The sequence below is a fragment of the Salmo salar genome, chromosome ssa11 (assembly GCF_905237065.1).
Source record: "Salmo salar chromosome ssa11, Ssal_v3.1, whole genome shotgun sequence".
Classification (NCBI taxonomy): Eukaryota; Metazoa; Chordata; class Actinopteri; order Salmoniformes; family Salmonidae; genus Salmo; species Salmo salar.
This window is the reverse complement of record NC_059452.1, coordinates 20,601,997-20,626,054: the sequence shown is the minus strand read 5'-3', so window position 1 is coordinate 20,626,054 and position 24,058 is coordinate 20,601,997. Positions and strand designations below refer to the sequence as shown.

The following is a 24,058-nucleotide window of genomic DNA, read 5'->3' as shown; positions in this document are numbered from 1 at the left end:
ACACACACACACACACACACACACACACACAGATGGTGAGCTGTACTCACAGGTGTGAATCACAGTAGATCATTAAGGACTTGTGGTGGTTGGTCCTTTAACCATACTCACTGTTAGCTCAACTGAACTAGAGATGGAATAGATGATATCCCTTTGTCTACTCCACTGGTACCACATGAGGAGAAGACTGGTTTGTAATGAATCTACTCTTGTCTGAAGGCACAAGGTCTTAGTACAGTGAGAGCACATTTCTGCAACCATTTTAAGCATATGTATTGCTACTTGTGATTTGTTTACTGGGTACTAAACAATAGGTGAATACATTTTTTTGTGTGTTGTTTTTCTGGGCATCTTTGAATGTGTCTGGTGTTATTCTATGTGTCAGGCCAGCAGAGGAGGAGAAAGAAAGAGGGTGGAGAGGGAGGAGAGGGGAGGCGAGGGGAGAGGAGGTGTGGTGCGCTGTAGTCTAGTGGATGTAGCCGGTCATTATGCAGAGCTGCAGGGTGCGCTTATCTGTTACTGTGCTCAGTGGAGCGTGAAGAGCTGAAGACGAGCTGAAAGGGCACAAATCCCTCTCCTCCATCCCGCGCCCCCTCCCCTCCCCACCCCACTCACCCCCACCCGGTCCCTGCCCTGCCCTGCCCTCCTCAGGCCCTGGCCCCAGTGCTGTCAGTGTGGTGTTGCCCAGCCCAGCTGCAGAGGGGGCTGTCTGTCCAAGAAGGAGGGCCAGGGAGAGGTGAGGTGATGTAACAGGTCCCTGAGGGGCAGCTGCAGCAGCGGAGGGGCGATGACTGTAATTACAGGTCCATCCAATCAGTCCAGGAACATCTGGAAATATCATCCTCTTCCACTGCATAGAATATTGTATCATATTGTACATGATAGTCACCTCACCTCCACTGATTCTGACAGCACAGCATACTGTACATCATAGTGAAATATTTCTGGTGTTGGTTTGACTGTGGATTATAAGCATTCAGTAAAACCAGCTCTTCTTTTCATTCCCGTTTCATGAAATATATGGGCGTTTGATTGTTCAGTAATTCACATCCTGTCTTTTCCACGACTCCTCTACCTTGTGTCTGCTGTTTCCCTTGGTGACAAAGCCAACCCACTCCTGTAAAGCCCACCTAAAGTCAAGCAAGCCTATTCCCATAGAAATCTCTGTAATGCTAAATGACACATCAAAAAGCGTAGCTCGGTGCGTTGCTCAAATGTGAGATACCGCATCTACAGCAAGGAAGGATTTTCAGAATAGTGGAGGCAGTGTCTTACTAGGGTTTGACGACTGAATCATGAGCTGCCAGCATTTAGCCCAATCCCTTTATACACACATCTAAAGAATCTGCCTACAATCACTATTGGAAAGCATCCATACTTTTAGCAGAAACTAGGCATTCTCTCTCTCTCTCTCTCTCTCTCTCTCTCTCTCTCTCTCTCTCTCTCTCTCTCTCTCTCTCTCTCTCTCTCTCTCTCTCTCTCTCTCTCCTCTCTCCCTCTCTCCCTCTCTCTCTCCCTCTCTCTCTCTCCCTCTTTTTCTCTTTCTCTCTCCCTCTCTCTCTCTCTCTCTCTCTCTCTCTCTCTCTCTCTCTCTCTCTCTCTCTCTCTCCCTCTCTTTCTCTCTCTTTCTCTCCCTCTATCTATCTCTCTCCCTCTCTTTCTCTCTCTTTCTCTCCCTCTATCTATCTCTCTCCCTCTCTTTCTCTCTCTCTCTCCCTCTATCTAGCTTTCTTTTCTTCATCTCGCTGTACTTTGTCCATGTCACACTCTCTTTTCTCGACCACTTCCTTTTCCCTCCCTCAAGTCTCCTGACTCCACTACTGCACTGAATCTCCATCACTGTTGGCTACTGTACCTCCATATATCTGTTGGAATGTGTCCATCCGTCTGCCAGTCTCTGGCATTGTGCTCTATCTTGTTCCCTGATGGAGAGTCTTGCCATGCTCCATGTCCAGCCAGTTCAGTAGCAGAGTTGTAACGCTGAAGTACTGCACTGAGCTCTCTGTGACTCAGTGTTGCGTGAGTTGAGGTAGTCTGAGGTTTCACATGTCCTTTGATTCAGCGAAAGGGCAAGGCTAGGCAGTTATACACAAACCATCAGCAATGGCTTTTTTAGCTACAGCTTGGGATGACTCGCTATTCAGGGAGACCAGCCTTGAGAACTTTGTACTGAGGTGATCCTCTTTAAAGGGCCAATCTGGAGTTACATACATTATATCCAAAATATTAGCATATTTTACTCCAATGTTTGTAAACAAAGTTAATGTAAACAAAAACTGTATTGCTTTAAAACATGTTTAAAACTATCATTTTGATCTCATGGGTAGTCAGTCCTTGCCTCCATAGTTCTGTCTATGAATGTGAGAGTGGTTATATTTCTCAAGACCCATCCCTCAGCTGTTTACCAAAACAAGTGGTGACGTGGTCATTGTTTGAACTCCAGATTGACCCTTTAAAGTTTGATGAGATGCTAATTACTACATGAGATACAGTGCTATAAAAAATATTTGCAACTTTCTAATGTTCTCTACTTTTACATATTTTTGATACTGAATATTATCAGATCTTCAACCAAAACCTAATATTAGATAAAGGGAACCTGAGTGAACAAATAATACAACAATTACAAACTTATTTCATTTCTTTCATAAACAAAGTTAGGCAACACCCAATGCCCCTGTGTGAAAAATGAATTGTCCCCTTATACTCAATAACTGGTTGTGCCACATTTAGCTGCAATGACTCCAACCAAACACTTCCTGTAGTTGTTGATCAGTCTCTCACGTCGCTGTGGAGGAATTGTGGTCCACTCTTCCATGCAGAACTGCTTTAACTCAGCAACATTTGTGCATTTTCAAGCATGAACTGCTTGTTTCAAGTCCTGCCACAACATCTCAATTGGGACTAACTTGAAATGTGTTGCTTTTTAGCCATTTTCATACACTGTAGACTTGATTGTGTGTTTTGGATCATTGTCTGGCTGCATGACCCAGCTGCGCTTCAGCTTCAGCTCACAGACGGATGGCCTGACGTTCTCCTGTAGAATTCTCTGATACAGAGCAGAATTCATGGTTCCTCCTATTAAGGCAAGTCATCCAGGTCCCGAGGCAGCAAAGCATCCCCAAACCATCGCAATACCACCATTTGTAAACTCAGGTTCACTTTATCTAATATTAGGTTTTGGTTGAAGATCTGATAACATTCAGTATAAAAAATATGCAAAAATAGAGAGAATCAGAAAGGGGGCAAATAGTTTTTCACGGCGCTGTATTGCCGGCACTGTCCTTCTGAATTTGCAGATGTAGCCTTGAGAGGACACAGGACACAGGCTTCGCTACAGTTGTTTCTTCAAGAAGTCTAGCAGGAATAATTGACTTTGTCCCCATAACCCAGACTGACAGTGTGATCACACAGCCATTCATAAACCTCTGTGTTTAATGCCTTGTTTGGATGAGTCAACCCAATTCAATTCATAGGACTTTATGAAATACAAGTCATGTTTAGAGTGGTGGGGCCAGTTGTGTGTCTGTGCCCTGTGCTCTTACAGAGCCATGCAGGTGCACTTCTCCGGCCCTCACACACTCCAGTCCACACACATACCACACACTCCACACATACCACACACTCCACACACACCTGGCCCAGGGACCTCAGGTGGCAAACGCAGTGCCCGCCACAGCCTCCCCTAAAAATATCCTCCCCCCGTGGATCCGATTCATGGAGAGAAATGAATGTAGCAAATGAATCAATGTAATCGTGTTAGTTTTCAGACGTGCTCGTCCCAGGAGCAGGGTAGCACAATCCCCTCTCCTCCCAGGATACATAGGGAATCCACAGTGTCATTACCCTGCCTGTGTAATATAATCCAACCTGCAGGGTTTGGCAAATAGCATGCACACACACACACACACACACCTCCACTGAGCACACACACCAATCTCCCCCCCCACTTTGTCCCTGTTCATCCATATTAAATCTTTCATTACACATATATCTTATTTTATTCATTGTTTCCCGTCCTAGCCCGGGGCGCTGTGGCTTAATGAGATATTAATCCTGTGTTTCAGCTGGAACATTTATATTTACCTGGGAACAGATCTGCTTCCATTCTCTTTGTCATTGTGTACTCACCTTTGTTATGTTTCATTAACTGTACATGAAAGGTTGTCTTCTATATAAATGATCATCCACCTACATGAGCTCTAACCTTGCATCTATCTGATCTCTCTGTAGGTTTCAGTTAGCCACAGAAACAGGGGAACTGGAGCAAACACTAAGTGCATGCTAAAACACTAAAAAGCATGAAATAGCATAAACTCTGCCACACCTGACCTGTGATGCAATTAGAGCCCTCACAGAGAGCTGGCTGAATGTCTGTCAGAATGTCCTCTCCCTCTCCTTCTATCCCCTCCTCCCCTCTCCTTCTATCCCCTCCTCCCCTCTCCTTCTATCCCCTCCTCCCCTCTCCTTCTATCCCCTCCTCCCCTCTCTTTCTATCCCCCTCCTCCCCTCTCCTTCTATCCCCTCCTCCCTCTCCTTCTATCCCCTCCTCCCCCTCTCCTTCTATCCCCTCCTCCCCTCTCCTTCTATCCCCTCCTCCCCTCTCCTTCTATCCCTTCCTCTCCCTCTCCTTCTATCCCTTCCTCCCCCTCTCCTTCTATCCCCTCCTCCCTCTCCTTCTATCCCCTCCTCCCCTCTCCTTCTATCCCCTCCTCCCCTCTCCTTCTATCCCCTCCTCCCCCTCTCCTTCTATCCCTTCCTCCCCCTCTCCTTCTATCCCTTCCTCTCCCTCTCTTTCTATCCCCTCCTCCCCTCTCCTTCTATCCCCTCCTCCCTCTCCTTCTATCCCTCCTCCCCTCTCCTTCTATCCCCTCCTCCCCTCTCCTTCTATCCCTTCCTCTCCCTCTCCTTCTATCCCCTCCTCCCCTCTCCTTCTATCCCCTCCTCCCCTCTCCTTCTATCCCCTCCTCCCCTCTCCTTCTATCCCCTCCTCCCCTCTCCTTCTATCCCCTCCTCCCCTCTCCTTCTATCCCCTCCTCCCCTCTCCTTCTATCCCTCCTCCCCTCTCCTTCTATCCCCCTCCTCCCCTCTCCTTCTATCCCCTCCTCCCCTCTCCTTCTATCCCCTCCTCCCCTCTCCTTCTATCCCTCCTCCCCCTCTCCTTCTATCCCCTCCTCCCCTCTCCTTCTATCCCCTCCTCCCCTCTCCTTCTATCCCCTCCTCCCCTCTCCTTCTATCCCCTCCTCCCTCTCTTTCTATCCCCTCCTCCCCTCTCCTTCTATCCCCTCCTCCCCTCTCCTTCTATCCCTTCCTCCCCTCTCCTTCTATCCCCTCCTCCCCCTCTCCTTCTATCCCCTCCTCTCCCTCTCCTTCTATCCCCTCCTCCCCTCTCCTTCTATCCCCTCCTCTCCCTCTCCTTCTATCCCTTCCTCCCCTCTCCTTCTATCCCCTCCTCCCCCTCTCCTTCTATCCCCTCCTCTCCCTCTCCTTCTATCCCCTCCTCCCCTCTCCTTCTATCCCCTCCTCCCCTCTCCTTCTATCCCCTCCTCTCCCTCTCCTTCTATCCCCTCCTCCCTCTCCTTCTATCCCCTCCTCCCCTCTCCTTCTATCCCCTCCTCCCCTCTCCTTCTATCCCCTCCTCCCCTCTCCTTCTATCCCCTCCTCTCCCTCTCCTTCTATCCCCTCCTCCCTCTCCTTCTATCCCTCCTCCCCTCTCCTTCTATCCCCTCCTCCCCTCTCCTTCTATCCCTCCTCCCCTCTCCTTCTATCCCTTCCTCTCCCTCTCCTTCTATCCCCTCCTCCCCTCTCCTTCTATCCCCTCCTCCCCCTCTCCTTCTATCCCCTCCTCCCCTCTCCTTCTATCCCCTCCTCCCCTCTCCTTCTATCCCCTCCTCCCCTCTCCTTCTATCCCTTCCTCCCCTCTCCTTCTATCCCCTCCTCCCCTCTCCTTCTATCCCCTCCTCCCCTCTCCTTCTATCCCCTCCTCCCCTCTCCTTCTATCCCTTCCTCTCCCTCTCCTTCTATCCCCTCCTCCCCTCTCCTTCTATCCCCTCCTCCCCTCTCCTTCTATCCCTTCCTCTCCCTCTCCTTCTATCCCCTCCTCCCCTCTCCTTCTATCCCCTCCTCCCCTCTCCTTCTATCCCCTCCTCCCCTCTCCTTCTATCCCCTCCTCCCTCTCCTTCTATCCCTTCCTCTCCCTCTCCTTCTATCCCCTCCTCCCCTCTCCTTCTATCCCTCCTCCCCTCTCCTTCTATCCCCTCCTCCCCTCTCCTTCTATCCCCTCCTCCCCTCTCTTTCTATCCCTTCCTCCCCCTCTCCTTCTATCCCCTCCTCCCCTCTCTTTCTATCCCTTCCTCCCCTCTCCTTCTATCCCCTCCTCCCCTCTCCTTCTATCCCCTCCTCCCCTCTCCTTCTATCCCTTCCTCCCCCCTCTCCTTCTATCCCCTCCTCCCCTCTCCTTCTATCCCCTCCTCCCCTCTCCTTCTATCCATCTCCTCCCCTCTTCTATCCCCTCCTCCCCTCTCCTTCTATCCCCTCCTCCCCCTCTTCTATCCCCTCCTCCCCTCCTCCCCCTCTCCTTCTATCCCCTCCTCCCCCTCTCCTTCTATCCCCCTGCTCTCCCTCTCCTTCTATCCACCTCCTCCCTCTCCTTCTATCCACCTCCTCCCCCTCTCCTTCTATCCCCCTGCTCTCCCTCTCCTTCTACCCACCTCCTCCCCCTCTCCTTCTATCCCCTCCTCCCCTCTCCTTCTATCCCCTCCTCCCCTCTTCTATCCCCTCCTCCCCTCTCCTTCTATCCCCTCCTCCCCCTCTCCTTCTATCACCCTCCTCCCCTCCTCCCCCTCTCCTTCTATCCCCTCCTCCCCTCTCCTTCTATCCCCTCCTCCCCCTCTCCTTCTATCCCCTCCTCCCCTCTCCTTCTATCCCCCTCCTCCCCTCCTCCCCCTCTCCTTCTATCCCCTCCTCCCCCTCTCCTTCTATCCCCTCCTCCCCCTCCTCCCTCCTCCCCCTCTCCTTCTACCCCCTCCTCCTCCTCCTCCTCCTCTCCCTCCTCCCCTCCTCCCCCTCTCCTTATATCTCCCCTCCTCCCCCTCTCCTTCTATCCCCTCCTCCCCTCTTCTATCCCCTCCTCCCCTCTCCTTCTATCCATCTATTCCCCCTCTTCTATCCCCTCCTCCCACTCTCCTTCTATCTACCTCCTCCCCCTCTCCTTCTATCCACAACCTCCCTCTCTCCTTCTATCCACCTCCTCCCTCTCCTTCTATCCCCCTGCTCTCCTTCTCCTTCTAACCACCTCCTCCCCCTCTCCTTCTATCCCCCTGCTCTCCCTCTCCTTCTATCCACCTCCCCCCTCTCCTTCTATCCCCCTCCTCCCCCTCTCCTTCTATCCACCTCCTCCCTCTCCTTCTAACCACCTCCTCCCCCTCTCCTTCTATCCCCCTGCTCTCCCTCTCCTTCTAACCACCTCCTCCCCCTCTCCTTCTATCCCCCCTGCTCTCCCTCTCCTTCTATCCACCTCCTCCCTCTCCTTCTATCCACCTCCTCCCCCTCTCCTTCTATCCCCCTGCTCTCCCTCTCCTTCTACCCACCTCCTCCCCCTCTCCTTCTATCCCCTCCTCCCCCTCTTCTTCTATCCCCTCCTCCCCCTCTTCTAACCCCTCCTCCCCTCTCCTTCTATCCACCTCCTCCCCCTCTCCTTCTATCCCCCTGCTCTCCTTCTCCTTCTAACCACCTCCTCCCCCTCTCCTTCTATCCACCTCTCTCAGCCCCTGTTGGAGCCCCCCGCTGCTGCCAGGGAGATGGAGGTGGGGAATTAAATGCTTAGTCAACTCAGAGAATTTAACTGAGACCTCTTAAACGCCTACAACGCACTTTACACACACACACACACACACACACACACACACCACACGCACACGCACACACACACATAAATAAATACACACAGCTCTGAAATGATTATCAAAGGACTGGTCCCATTTGGGCACCCTCTGTATATGGCTGTTTAGTGTTTGGGTTGTTCTGTTGGACATTTGGATCTCTGGGATTTCTGTGAAAGGGAATATGCCCAAAGTACTTCGTGACTAAGAGCCAGATCAAACTTCCTGACCTGTGTTATCCTTCCTGGTCCTTCATCTCTGATCCTCTGATGTCTCATTGTTTAACAGTTGCCTTGCATCTAATACCAGCTGTCCACACACACACTTTGATGTGGCACACTGACTGTATTCTAATATCCATCCAGGGACATGCAAGAATTCTCTCCCCTCCTTTTCCATGGCTTATTAAATGTATTCTTGTTTTTCCCTCGATGCTCCTGTTGCCCGAACATGGCCGTCTCACATGTGCATGTCTGATAGGGGTGTGACTATGTGTGTGTTAGTGACCCTACTGTGGTGGCCTCCATCACAGCATCAGTGTGAACCACGTGGTGGGAGAGGTTGTTAGGTAGCTCATGGCCCTCCTGCGCTGTGAGAATGGATGCGTGATTATGAAGTCATCAGCCATGAACCAGTAGGGCTGGGGAGGCACCCCCTTCTCGCGGGTCCTCGGGGTGCCATTGATTGGTGGCCATGTGTTTGTGCCCGATAGACTGTGAAATGGTGTGTTGCAGCACGGCTGTGTCGCACCTGCGTCCCACCAAGGTGATTGATTGGTTTGGTCATGTGGAATGTTCCCATCTGGTCTGCAGTAATGCATTTTTTTCCATCCTGTGAATAGCAAGCACTGGCTGGAGGATAGTGAGGCTCCGAAAACGGGAAAGGCCAAACCAAAACATTTCCCCCTCCCCTTTTTGCTTTTTACCAACGCGGAAAAATCAAATAGACCAAGCTTCTCATCTGATTATCCTGTGTGCTGGGGGTTGGGGGTATTTGGGATAAATACAATCAGGAAATCCACCTCTCCTCTTATACACAGGAACAGACCACCAGTGGAATCAAATCCCTTCTGTCTCTATGTAGTCAGAGGGGCAGTGGTACTTCATTTTGAAAGGTATACTTCAAGGCTGAAAGCTGTGTGTTATAATGAAGGTCGTCTTTGATCCAGCTGAATATTTATATCTCATGCTCCTCCCATCCTGAACTTGAGAGAGATGGAGGAAGCTTGTCTTTGCTATTAAAAGAGAGCTTTTTCATTTTGTCGAGCATGACTCACCTTAACAAGTCTGTTTCATTTTTCCCTACTTAGATTCCTCCTCGTTTGATTCTGATTATTCTTAATCCCGGCCCCTCTCTTTTAATTGATCTATTCATTCCACCTAATGACTAATTACATATCAGAGCGCATCAGCGAAGGCATTCATCATCGTAGAACGTAATAATCAATGACATTTCAACAAAGAAAAAAATAAATATGCAAAAGAACTCATTAACATTTGCGCTGGCTGTTTGAATAATGCTGCTGCTGACAAGGCTGTAATTAACAGAAATTGATGCTGAGCTCGGGGTGGGAAGAGAGAGCTGTTTCCCCAGAGCTTTATTGTGCGCCCAGTGTGGGCCTCTGCCTTGCTGGTATGTGGACTGGGCTGGCTGGGCTGTGGGCACTGACTGCTACATCAGAGAGGGAGGAGGGGCTGATGTACAACCCTTACCAGCCTGCTGACCTCTCCACAACCCCAGCCCAGCTCACAGCACAGCTTTTATTTACTGTCAAACACAACCTGGCGGAAACATCAAAAGCCTGCAACAGGATGGATGTACACAAACACTTGAGAGAAGGAAACAAAAGGCTCAATTTTAAAAGCCAGGGAAGCCAGTGAGTGGGTGTGCTGCTTTGTTCACGGCTGTAATGTCGCGCCTGCCGGTGGATTGTGTTTGGGAGCTACTGAGCATGCCCATTGCAGTTCTTTATGTCAAGGTTTCCAAAGAGACCAGAACTTTCCACTACAGGGTTAGTGTAGAATGTCAGGGTGGAAATGGAGCCGCTCTGTAGTACGTGGTCTAAAATCAATTTCCTATGTTTTACTTTCCCACTGTAGGTCGCTGAGTCCACCCTTTCTTCACCCCGTCTCTCTCTTTTCCTGTCGGCTTTCCTGTTTTTGTCATGAATATCAACAGAAAATGCAGCAAACACAATAAAGCTGTTTATGTTTGTTTTTTGGACAGCTGAAAGTGCTGATTGTAACAAGTTGAAGGAATTTCCTTTATTGCGTGTGTTAGCCCTGCCATATGGCTCAACATGGAACATTAACTTGACAGCGATAATGGATTGCGATGAGGTTCTTGGCTAGCACTCCTGAAGCAGGGACAGGAGCATGGGTTGGACAACTTCACAGGCACAGCACACACTGGAAAGAGAGGGGGTAACAGATGTATGATCTGTTCATTTGGCTTTAGCATTACCCTATATTTCCTCATGTTTACACACTGTTTTACCCACTTTATATGTATATACTGTATTCTAGTCATGGCTCATCCTATATAACTACTGCTGTACACACCTTTTCTATTCATATTCTGTCCATACTGTCTATACGTACAATTTATATATATACACTACATATGCTCAGTGACTTTCAACGTGACACCGTCACAGGATTTCTTCCCTGCTAGAGCTGCCCCAGTCAACTGTAAGTGCTGTTATTTTGAAGTGGAAATGTCTAGGAGCAACAACGGCTAAAGTGGTAGGCCACACAGGCTCACAGAACGGGACTGCGGAGTGCTGAAGCGTGAAGTTCGTAGAAATCTTCTGTCCTCGTTTGCAACAGTCACTACCGAGTTCCAAACTACCTCTGGAAGCAACGTCAGTACAATAACTGTTCATGGGGAGCTTCATGAAATGGTTTTCCATTGCAGAGCAGCCACACACAAGCCTAAGATCACCATGCACAATACTAAGCATCAGCTGGAATGGTGTAAACCTCCCCGCCATTGGAATCTGGAGCAGTGTAAACGCATTCTCTGGAGTGATGAATCACGCTTTAGTATCTGGCAGTCCGACGGACGCATGTGTTTACTGGATGCCAGGATAACTCTACCTGCCAGATGCATAGTGCCAACTGTAAAGTTTGGTGGTGGAGGAATAATGGTCTGGGGCTGTTTTTCATGGTTCAGGCTCCTTAGTTCCAGTGAAGGGAAATCTACAGCATACAATGACATTCTAGACGATTCTGTTCTTCCAACTTTGTGGCAGCAGATTGGGAAAGGCCCTTTCCTGTTTCAGCATGACAATGCCCCCGTGCACAAAGCGAGGTCCATACAGAAATGGTTTGTCGAGATTGGTGTGGATGAACTTGACCGGCCTGCACAGAGCCCTGACCTCAACCCAATCGAACACCTTTGGGATGAATTGGAACGCCAACTGCGAGCCAGGCCTAATCGCCCAACATCAGTAACCAACCTCACTAATGCTCTTGTGGCAGAATGGAAGCAAGTCCCTGCAGAAATGTTCCAACATCTAGCGGAAAGCCTTCCCAGAAGAGTGGAGGCTGTTATAGCAGCAAAGGGGGACCAACTCCATATTAATGCCCATGATTTTGGAATGAGATGTTCGACGAGCAGGTGTCCACATACTTTTGGTCATGTAGTGTATATACACTGAGTGTACAACCTGCTCTTTCAATGACATAGACTGACCAGGTGATTCCAGGTGAAAGCTATGATCCCTTATTGATGTAATTTGTTAAAATCCACTTCAATCAGTGTAGATGAAGGGTAGGAGACCGGTTAAAGAAGGATTTTTAAGCCTTGAGACAATTGAGACATGGATTGTGTATGTGTGCCATTCAGAGGGTGAATGGGCAAGACTAAAGATTTAAGTGCCTTTGAACGAGGTATGGTAGTCGGTGCCAGGCACACCTGTTTGAGTGTGTCTAGAACTGCAACGCTGCTGGGTTTTTCAATCTACACAGTTTCCCGCTTGTATCAAGAATGGTCTACCACCCAAAGGACATCCAGCCAACTTGACACAACTGTGGGAAGCATTATGGTCAACACTGGCCAGTATTCCTGTGGAATGCTTTTGACACCTTGTAGAGTCCATGCCCCAACGAATTGAGGCTAGTCTGAGGGCAAAAGGGGGGCTGCAACTCAATATTAGGAAGGAGATCCTATGTTTTGTACACTCAGTGTATATATATTTATATTTATGTTCTGATATAGCTCGTTCTGATATTGACTTTTTGATTATGTGTGTGTTGTTGCTAGGTATTACTGCACTGTTGGAGCTAGAAACATAAGCATTTCACTGCACCTGCGATAACATCTGCCAATCTGTATACACAACCTATAAACTTTGATTTGATTCAGTGTTGTGTGTTTGTTTTATTTGGTCCGTGCCTTCCTACCGAGGCCCTCGGTAGGAATGCATCGGAGATGCTGTATAGCGGAGGGAGCAGAGCAGAGCTCACTAATTGGCTGTTTTTGTGGCTGGGGTTTTGAATTGATCCCTAGAGATGCTTAGATCACTACCTCCCAGAGTATCAAAACAAGACGCACTGCACAGCACCGTCATGCTCCAATCAATAGGGAGCCATACTGTGAATGACTCCTCACAACACCTTCATTCTGAGGTCTCTGAGCTGCATCCCAATTTCATTTCAATATTTCATGTTGCAGATGCTGTTTATACCTCACTCACTCATTATACCCTATCTAAGCAAGTCATTCAGTTCAGTAAGGTTGAATTGTAGGGTGGAGGGCAAATCAATGTCTCCACTGCTGCACGCTAGCATAGACATATCTGTTCTATTTTTGGTATCGATGGTAACTGTTCAACATAATTATTCGCAACACCTCTATTGCATTGCATTCAATGTCAAAACTGTTTTCAATTTTAGGCGATCATAATCATAATGGCCATTCAAAATGCCAAATGTATATTGTGATACGTATACATTCAGACAGTGTTAGTCGTATGCCAGAATTAAAGGAAGAATTTTTCTGTTAAAATGGATTTTCGTATTGAGCCGGTGTCATCAGTGCTATTGATTTGGCTAGGAGACATAGTATTATCCAAGGTGTCTGTCCCAGTGGACTTCATTTATATTTAGATCATCTGCTGTGATGGCTGTTATTAAGCCGGTTTATTCTTGTTGTTTTTGCATCATGTGTCTGGGGGATTGCATCTGCGCCGGTGTCAACACTGTTCTTGATGGACACCTGGACAGCCCGGGCTTCTTCCTCGCTAGCAGAATGATGAATTTACTTAGCATCCCATCCATCAACACACACTGTAGTCTAAGGAAGTACAAAAATGTATTAAAAAAAATACAAAATACAAACTGTCACAGACTCAAGAAGAATCAAAAAATGAAACAGTTGGAGAGAATATTGCTTTCTGTAGACCGACTGCACCTGCTCAGAACAAATCTTGTAATAATGATATTAGCGCTGCTATTGTGAATGCCAGGCTGGCTGTGATAGGACAGGCCTGCTTGGGGAGATAATAAACAGCATGGCTAATGCCCTGGAAAGTGTCAGGCCTGCGACTCCTCTGGTGAAATTGGTCTCTTGTTCTCATGGTTTTTGTCCCTTTTTTCACTCACAACGTTAGTGGGCTTTGATGGATGAGGTCTTGTTTCAGACTTCAGTGCTTCGTAAAGGAGAATTAAGATTTAATGGCTCGAGTCATGTTCTGGCTCTGTAAATATAGGTTATTACGGGGACCTATTCTCCTCAGATTGAGTTATGTCTGCTAGAGACAGAGGAGAGCGCTGTGTTGTGAGGAGGGTGTATTTGTCGGGCTAATTTGGGTGCTCTAGAAGAAAAACCTAAGTGCCAATCTGTTCCACCTGATTTATCATCACTTGTTCTTCACTGCTTCAGCATCTTGAACACACATCCACCAGACCTGTGATCAACTTCTCCATCACTTCACATGATTAGTGGTTTAAAAAACGTTGAGTGATACCCTTGAAAGAACCTATTAGCTGTACATTTCTATTCATTCTGATGCTTTCCTGGATTAACTTTCATGGCAAGACAGCCAGGCCATAAATAGTTTAGGTGCTCTGTGATGGAACGCTATCCATTCTACCTTTTTCTTTTCTGTTAGGCGTCTTTTGTTAAAGTATTGTGGAAAACTTCCTTTGGTTTTCCTTGAGCCAAGTTTCCTTCAACCAAGTTTCTAAATGGCTGAGTTAGCAGTCTCGGCGGTAGCAGCAGCAGTGCCCTCTACAATCAAAGCACAGTGATCTGCCCTGGCTCTCTGCCTCCCCTCAGCCACTGGCATGTGAGAGTCTCTCTCCCAGGTCTTGTACTGTGTCCTCGACCCACACATCACACTCCACATGCGCTCTGCTCTTAAGTGTGATGATTTGGCTCCATTAATCATCCCAGTCAGAGGGTTTCTATAATGTATGATGTGTCCTATTACGGAGGGGAAGTGCCTGCTGGTGGCTTCCAGGGGGACAGGCAGGGGGAGACAGAGGGGAGTGCTGGGCCAGGCAGGTTATTGATCACAGTGCCCCTCTAGCCTGTCACTCCTCTAGCAGTGCTAAGGAGAGATGGAGGATGTGATTAGATAAAAAGGGGGTTAGAGGAGCATCCGCATCAGGCAGGCATCAAGGCAGGTGAGCCGAGCCCAGAACCTTGTTAATCAGTGACCTCTACACCAGATCCTTAAGTTCATCTCTAGCCACGCTCCCACTTGGCCCTTCCCGTCGCCACTGCCCCCTGCATCCTTCTCCTCCGAGTGACTAATTTGGCTCATGGAGGAGAGAGTGAGGGGTGTGGAGGGTGAGTGAGGGTTGGGGTGGGTGGGCGACGGGGGTGGGGCAGTGGCCTCACAGCTGCGCTAGCTGGCACCGGTTCCTCAAACATCAGCGTCGCAGCCAGCAGCCTGCTTGGCACAAACACTCGCCAGTAACACTTAAACAAATTGCAATTGCAATAGCTGGGCTGTCTTACATTGTTGATTTTTGACATTCTAAGAGACTTTTTCTCCCCCATATTCTTTTTTGGAGGCTTTCATCATGTAGATGACTGTATGTTATGAGCGAGCCCCCATTGTTTTCTAATCTTTGTGTTTGTGTGTTGAGCACCTATGGATCCGCCGGTCTTCTACAGAAGCTTCTCTTTGACACCCTGTTCTTTCTTTCAAACTGGAACATTGCTGAAAGGTTTCTACATTGTCCACTGAAAGGTTTCTACATTATCCACTGAAAGGTTTCTACATTATCCACTGAAAGGTTTCTACATTGTCCACTGAAAGGTTTCTACATTGTCCACTGAAAGGTTTCTACATGATCCACTGAAAGGTTTCTACATTATCCACTGAAAGGTTTCTACATTATCCACTGAAAGGTTTCTACATTATCCACTGAAAGGTTTCTACATTATCCACTGAAAGGTTTCTACATTATCCACTGAAAGGTTTCTACATTGTCCACTGAAAGGTTTCTACATGATCCACTGAAAGGTTTCTACATTATCCACTGAAAGGTTTCTACATTATCCACTGAAAGGTTTCTACATTATCCACTGAAAGGTTTCTACATTGTCCACTGAAAGGTTTCTACATTGTCCACTGAAAGCATTTGTTGCCTATGAGAATGTACAATCTCACCCCCAAAATATACTTTGTGTCATTATATTTGAAACAGTTCAAAAAATGTAATATAATATTTAGCATTTGAATAGATCATAGATGTGTTTTGGGGTTTTCCTTTTGATGTACAGACTATAGTATTTTGTCATGTCCTCCCCCCTAAAAATAAAACACATGCTGGTGATTTCTATACAGTGTAGTAGCACACATCTTATATACAGTGAGGGAAAAAAGTATTTGATCCCCTGCTGATTTTGTACGTTTGCCCACTGACAAAGAAATTATCAGTCTATAATTTTAATGGTAGGTTTATTTGAACAGTGAGAGACAGAATAACAACAAAAAAATCCAGAATGTCAAAAACGCATGTCAAAAATGTTCAAAATTAATTTGCATTTTAATGAGGGAAATAAGTATTTGACCCCTCTGCAAAACATGACTTAGTACTTGGTGGCAAAACCCTTGTTGGCAATCACAGAGGTCAGACGTTTCTTGTAGTTGGCCACCAGGTTTGCACACATCTCAGGAGGGATTTTGTCCCACTCCTCTTTGCAGATCTTCTCCAAGTCATTAAGGTTTCGAGGCTGACGTTTGGCAACTCGAACCTTGAGCTCCCTCCACAGATTTTCTATGGGATTAAGGTCTGGAGACTGGCTAGGCCACTCCAGGACCTTAATGTGCTTCTTCTTGAGCCACTCCTTTGTTGCCTTGGCCGTGTGTTTTGGGTCATTGTCATGCTGGAATACTCATCCACGACACATTTTCAATGCCCTGGCTGAGGGAAGGAGGTTCTCACCCAAGATTTGACGGTACATGGCCCCGTCCAACGTCCCTTTGATGCGGTGAAGTTGTCCTGTCCCCTTAGCAGAAAAACACCCCAAAAGCCTAATGTTTCCACCTCCATATTTGACGGTGGGGATGGTGTTCTTGGGGTCATAGGCAGCATTCCTCCTCCTCCAAACACGGCGAGTTGAGTTGATGCCAAAAAGCTCAATTTTGGTCTCATCTGACCACAGCACTTTCACCCAGTTGTCCTCTGAATCATTCAGATGTTCATTGGCAAACTTCAGACGGGCATGTATATGTGCTTTCTTGAGCAGGGGGACCTTGCGGGCGCTGCAGGATTTCAGTCCTTCACGGCGTAGTGTGTTACCAATTGTTTTCTTGGTGACTATGGTCCCAGCTGCCTTGAGATCATTGACAAGATCCTCCCGTGTAGTTCTGGGCTGATTCCTCACCGTTCTCATGATCATTGCAACTCCACGAGGTGAGATCTTGCATGGAGCCCCAGGCCGAGGGATATTGACAGTTCTTTTGTGATTCTTCCGTTTGCGAATAATCGCACCAACTGTTGTCACCTTCTCACCAAGCTGCCCGGCGATGGTCTTGTAGCCCATTCCAGCCTTGTGTAGGTCTACAATCTTGTCCCTGACATCCTTGGAGAGCTCTTTGGTCTTGGCCATGGTGGAGAGTTTGGAATCTAGATTGCTTCTGTGGACAGCTGTCTTTTATACAGGTAACAAGCTGAGATTAGGTGCACTCTCTTTAAGAGTGTGCTCCTAATCTCAGCTCATTACCTGTATAAAAGACACCTGCGAGCCAGAAATCTTTCTGATTGAGAGGGGGTCAAATACTTATTTCCCCCATGACAATGCAAATCAATTTATAACATTTTTGACATGCGTTTTTCTGGATTTGTTTGTTGTTATTCTGTCTCTCACTGTTCAAATAAACCTACCATTAAAATTATAGATTGATCATTTCTTTGTCAGTGGGCAAACGTACAAAATCAGCCTCAAAATAAATGTATCTATATCTCAGTATTGTTATTATCCTCTGTATCTGCACATGTTGCTGTGGTAAACATAGTGTTGTGCTGGTAAGTGCAGTGACATCAGAATGGGAACATCTCTTTGTTTACCAATGCTGCACTCTTAGCGCTGTGTGATCATGCGTGGCGGCACGCTAAACAGTTAAATGCCTGTTTACCGTTGGGTTCCTCAGGGATGTTTTCCCCTCGGTTTGGGCTGAACTGCAGTGTTGTTGACTGTGCTCAGGTCCCTGGGCGTGTTACAACGCTTGGCTTGGCTGGGTCGTGCTCCAGAGGTTCAGGGGAGCTGCCTTCCTGGCCACTAGCTAGCTACCTCTCTCCCTGGTAGGTAGGCAGGCAGGCAGGCAGGCAGGCAGGCAGGCAGGCAGGCAGGCAGGCAGGCAGGCAGGCAGGCAGGCAGGCAGGCAGGCAGGCAGAGGCAGGCAGGCAGGCAGGCAGGGCCAGACCTGGAGAGAGAGTTTTCCTGAGCATGACTTCCTGCTTTGCTGGGGTTAACACTCAGCCATCAATTATTCAAGGTGGATAGAGAGTGTGTGACAAAACACATGCTGGGGATGAATATTTCACTGTGGGCACGAGCATCTCCTCACAGGGGAGAGACAGGGGGACTAAGTGATACTGATGGAGACCAAACCATGCTGAGGCTGAGGTGCAGCTCAGGAAATGTCAGGAAAAAACTGGTATAACCTTTTTAGTCAGCCAAGACAGATGTTCTCCCCCTCTGCGGTGGCTCAGGGTATGTAGTTAACCCACAACTAAATGCTCCTTCCTTTGCGAGAGAGCTAAATCAGAAATGTTATATCATATCAAGTGAGTTGTGTTGCTACTGAACGGGAAACAGCGTTGTCAGTTAAACCACCTTACCTGATTTCGGCAGCTTCCTCTCTAGCTCTCTGGAGACTGTGTGCAGATGCAGCACGACTGTGCCCCGCAGCCATACTCAGAGATGTGAATCCTCCAACATGTGCCTCTGTTCACCTGGGCATGCCAGTATGATGTTATGTTCAGTCAGAGCGTAACAGAATCTCCTGGCTATGCAAGTTTTAAACTCACTAGAATATCTACCTTTCCCCCAGAGTAAACCCAATGTTGTTCGAGTGCTGCGTCTGGTGCTTGCAATGTTTGAAAGTCTGACAAAAATAATGTACGATGTTGTTAAAGTTATTTATCATTTCCTTGTAGGAACCTCTTGTTTTTTCCACCGGGGTAAAAGTGCTGAGTTTAGTATATTGTGAGGAACATGATTCATGTGCGTTGTGCGTCGTGTGTTTTATTTGTTTTCCTGACGGCTGCCTGGAAGCGTCTCTCTCAGGAGGAGTGCTGCACACCAAACGTGTAACTCTGATGGAGCAACTCTGTCTAGGAGGATCTCTTATAGCTTCAGTAATATGTATTCTACATAACATTTTGTACAGATCTGCATTATGATATGTGGTTTATGTCCTAATGTGTGGCCTAATATTTGACCTGTATAAGTGTGATAGTGAATTAGGATATTACCTTGTTATTTCAAGACACAATGAATAAGAAACATGATTTCTAGACCATCATGTGGTGTCAATGGTTTTTGTCTAAAAATAGTTTTCTCTGTGTCTCCACAGGTAAATCAGCAGAGAGGGCTCAATTTCCAGCCTATGGGAGAGAGCCTGGCGTGTCTGGCTGCCAGGTAAGTTTGATATCCGCTATTTACTGCTAAAAAGTAAGAAAATGTATGTACTCACTACTGTAAGTCGCTCTGGAATTGCGCATCTGCTAAATGACTATAATGTAAATATAGTGTGGTAAACTCTGCTTGTATAATTCTCTTTGTTTGGGCATTCTCAATACATTGTTAAAACTAATTGGCGTGTCCAGCTCATCAGATAAAATGCCTTTGTTGGTAGTATAATTAGAGTGAAAAGGATGTTTGCACTGGAGATGGTTTATAAAGCGAACAAGAAAGCTCGTGAGAATATTCTGAGGTGTGGAGGCTTAGAGATAATGAGTGAGTGATTACAGTGGAGCGTCCTCAGGTTTTCGCTGCCTGGGCTGAGGAGTTTCTCCGTGCCCTGTGTAGTCTAGCAGGGTCTAGCAGGGGCAGCCCAAAACCACAGAGAAACACCACTTTCAACACCTCCATTAAGCCAGGGTCAGTGAGCACAGCCAAGCTCAGCCCAGATCCCCTCTCAGAGCCACACAGATGTTCAACACAAAGGCCTGATTGTGTGCACAAGCCACAGCTCTCTCTCTCTCTCTCTCTCTCTCTCTCTCTCTCGGTCTGACGTCAATGGGGAGAGTTCTCATATTCTCTCTCTTCCTCTTTCTCTCCGTCGTTCATTCTTCTCTCTGTTCTCCTCTTTCACTCTCACTCACTGTTTTTTGGTCTCTTCCCACTCTATCTCGACTATCTCTGTATTTCTTTTCCCTCTGCCCTGGCTGTGAGACCAGTAAGAGAAGTTCCACAGAAAATGGCTTCCGTCAGGGTCTGCTCCACCCTCCACTGTTCCCACTACTGAGCATTTATATTCCACATTATGGTCATTGATATTGGGATTAGGAGTTTGTGAGTCTGGACTTTAAGATTAGGTTTAGGGCTACGTCTGAAAGATGTCTTTAAAAGATAGAGCCCACCTCTTTGGGCTTAACCCAAAGATCAAGGGAGCCTCTGACCTCATTGACTCACTTGTTAACCCACTCGTTTAACCCCAAGCTAATCATGTGCCAGAGTAGTACCCTTCACCTCTCTATCCCCTCACTGTACACACTGTAGACATTACTACTAACAACTATGTGGTCATACAGAGGTCTGCGCTTCCAGTCAGACACAGTGAAAATGTAGCTGATGTGAGTTGAAAGCTCGTTTACTCATTCATAAAAGAGCTTTTGGAGATGGAATGCCAGTTCAGACATTTTGTGTGGGAACTGGGGAATTGATGTAGGCCTGCAGCTGCTGAGATCTGAGGCTGGCAGAGATTCAGTTTGTCTGGTCCCAGAAAAAAAACAGGAAGACCAAAAAAGTAATTTCATTCTTTAGAGAATGTAGGAAGAATGCTGGCTGGAAAAGACGTTATTAATATTGTGTAACCCTTCTAGTGATTATCGACAGGGCTCGACCGCTGAATCTTGCCCAGCCGAATCACGCATGAGCAAAGTCTCTCTGGTGCAAAGATTATCAGGCATTGTTTATCTTTTAATGAGCAGCCTGAATGTTCACAACCCCCATATGCTGGAGATTTAATAATCCATCCACACTAACCTAATAAAAGGTAACATTGTATTTTCTTCTCGGAGGACCAAGAATGGAAATTTGAAACACACAAACAATCTATCAAGAGGTTGGTTTTTGGAAACGACCGTAATAGCGCCAGATATCTGCCAAACAGACCATCAGTTGTGGGCTTGTCGTCAAGTCTAAGCAAATTGCCTCGCTCAGCAACGGATTATTGCATCATTTGAACGTGATGAAGAAGTCCCCATGTCTTATTGGGTTAGATATTCAGAGTGTTGTAGCCAGCTGTGGCCCCTTATTCCACTGTTCCTTTTTTACACAGAACATGTCGGTCTCACCATAATCAACCCGTGTTTTTAACCTTCTGGCTTCATCTTTTTGGATAGTTGTTATCTGCACACCAGTAAAAGAAAAAGAGCCCAATGTATCCAGTCATTGTTTTTGTGGTATGGTAAGGTGTTATTCTGCCTTGATCATAATAGCAGGAAATCTGATTTAATTGAAGGCCTTCAGCATATCATCCCTCTCTCACTGGGAGTGCGGGCATACTGTGTGTGCCCATGTTGAGTTGGGCCTATGTCCCCAGTGGGATGAGGTAATGAACAGGGCTGGGGTGTGGGGGGAGAACGGGGGAGAGAGAGTGGGAGGAAGGGGGGGGGGGGTTGCTGTGTTGCCGTGGCGGCAGCAGTGCTGTGTTCAGCAGGTAGCTCCTGTGTGCCTCCTGCGAGACGGATTACCCTGATTAAAGTGACAGGATGCAGTTGACAGACGACTCCCATTATCTCCTCAAATCTGCGTGACATTTCACTGTGGAAGATGATCATTGAGATGTGAAGAGGCTTGGGCAGAAAGCCCTGTGATTCAGGAAATTCTTGACATAATAAAGCCTTGTCGGGTATTGGGCTTTAGCAACATGATTGACTGCAACGTTTGATGCAAGTGTGTTATTGGAGTACTAGGGGAGGACATTTTCTCCTTCTCCTTAGACAGTCACACACTGACTACAGAACAAGCCTTGGCTGTTAAACTCAATTTCACACAATTCTTTGTCTGTTGTCTTCTTCATCTCAATTGTCTCTCTTTTTTTCTCTCCAGAAAATCAAAGATTATGGGTTTAGTTTCATGAAAGCATAACATGTATGTAATCAACAACCAATACACCCTGGCCTCGCTGGGGTTTCCATAGCTTTACTATGTGTAGATTACATGGGAATTGGTATTTCTTCTGACCTCTTGTCGCTCTCGTATGGTTTTTGTTCCATGCAGTAGTTTCTATAAAAGAAACACCAGCTAATATTTCTGGGAGGATTCAATATCATTGAACAAAGGCAGCAGAAGTGAGTCTTGTCTGGTCTGGTCTGTTGTGCCATGTCAATGTCAATGCAGTGGCCTCTGTGACAGGTTGTCAGTTTGCAGAGCCTGCTTCTCCCCTCATTTCTACTGTTGTAAAGCAGTGACAGACTTGATTTTCACAGGACTTGATGGCCTTCATTCCAGTCTGTTAAAATCAGAATCTATGGTATTTTTAGAATACCACCTCATTTTGATGTTATTATGAGAGGTTTTGATTTTAGGATTTTGGGGAAATATTTTGTATTTATCGTAGGTGAAATACCCAGGGAATCCAGATAATAATAATGATGATGAACATTTTTGGGGCCATTGACCAAGGTCAAAGCCATCCATCCATCTGACCTATGTTAGTTTAACGTCATTGGTTACCGTGTCAATCCCCAGCCCTCTCAGTCTACTGTAGTGTTTCCTGGAAGCACACGAGGGCTCCAGTCTCCAGAGCAGCTCTCTCCTCTGAGGTATCCTCACTCACCTCGACCCTCCCTCCTTCTCCACTTACGGTCCGCAGCAAATCAGACGAATTGGTTCAGGCCGTTAATTGGCCTGTTTGCTGGGCGCACAGTGCTCACTGGAGTGGAGTGGATACTGGCGGAGCCTGGAGGCTGCTGGAACCTTCCAGAGGATGCCTCAGCTCAGTCACATGACACAATAAACAGGAGAGGAGGGTGCTGGGGACTCAGGACTCCAGCCCACTAATCTGGGCCTGTCAGATCAGAGGCAGGTTTTGGGACAGCTCTGTGTCATCTCGGCTCTCCTCCACTAATTGGATACGTGTGCCTGAGATCAGACACAGGTCCAGCAGGCTGGTGGCCTGGTGACTCCCAGGTCTCTGGGACGGACGTTTTGTCCAGTTAAGCCGGCGTGGTTTTCGGGGGAGCCCACAGATCCTGGGATCAGACAGATGGTTTAATGAGCCTTGAGCTGCCCTCCACTCGCCCCCCCCACCCCTGCGCCTCCTCTCACCCCCCCCTGCACCTCCCTGCGTCCCCTCCATTCAAAGAGCTGCTCCTGCAAGTCAGGGCATGTCCCTGGTTGTGTCTGAAGATGCCCTCAGGCCGTGATCGCTGCTGATCAATACCGTTCCACTGCAGGCTGGAGGAGAGGGAAATCACTAGGTCAGACTGATTGGATGGATTTCTCCTTGGAGTTCAGTGGAGCTGCTAACAGTGGAGCACACAGGAGTACACAAATGACTGTGTGTGGAAAAAAACTGTAGCTGAAATTTGTATCTTGTGATTAGATTTCTTATGCTGATGCTCCATAACAAAGCACCATTTACCATCATTATAGAAAAATCAGAATGTTTTCAAACGAACATTATACCTTTTGTCAGCTCCACAGGAAGCGTTCATTAACACATATCTATGACATTTTGAATAAGAACTGTTTTACTACTAAGTGGACAAGCATTAATTGAGGTGTCTGCGCTCATCTGCTGCTGTGAAAATAGGTATTTACTGTCTTCACCGTTAAAGAGAAATGTATTTTGTCTGAGGGCAGGTTGTTAGTGAATTATGGTAGTATAAAACACAGTGGCCCCTTATTCCCACTGGAGCACATCTCCATAAAGCTGTTCAATAGATTGATTCATGCTATTTAATAGATCATTAGGGGAATGGCTGATTCATGGCCAAGTGTCTCACTGATAATATTTGACAGTGCATGAGATCACCCCCTGACTGTATGAGTACCCCGTCCCTCATCTCTCTCTCTCTCTCACACACACACACACACACACACACACACACACACACACACACACACACACACACACACACACACACTAGTTTCACATCTGCTGTTCTCCACTTATCTGTTGTTTCTCTGTTGTCTCCTCCAGGCCAATCTGCGGCCGGACATTGGTCTGGTGAGTCCTGGGCCTGTGACCACATCGGGGAAAACGGCCCCTCCCTTCTACCCTCCCTTCACCGGGGCCAACCCCAGAAGACGCCCCCTACCGGAACCTACTCCCATTGGTCAGTGCCAATTAACCCATACCTATAAAGATACAGAGCAGGGCAAGTTATCAAGTCCCTGACAATGGCATTATAGTCTAGTATCATGTTTAGAGCAGTATGTGCTGACACAATTCTAAACCTCAGGCTGACCAAATGATGTAGCAAAGACAAAGCCAGAGCACTTGTTTTACTGGATGTGACATTTGTAAGAGACCATTG

At 47.3% G+C, this 24,058-nt stretch overlaps 1 protein-coding gene across 6 annotated transcripts in view; it reads left to right on the top strand.

The window, feature by feature from the left end:
* The window catches only part of LOC106562197 (transcription factor 12), a 95,884-nt gene that overhangs the window by 38,611 nt on the left and 33,215 nt on the right, over positions 1–24,058 (top strand). For all 6 annotated transcript variants that reach the window (XM_045689164.1, XM_045689166.1, XM_045689167.1 and 3 more), the window contains exons 6-7: positions 18,922–18,986; positions 23,722–23,857. In XM_045689164.1, coding sequence (XP_045545120.1) covers positions 18,922–18,986; positions 23,722–23,857 — 201 coding nt within the window. The remainder of the gene's footprint in view (positions 1–18,921; positions 18,987–23,721; positions 23,858–24,058) is intronic.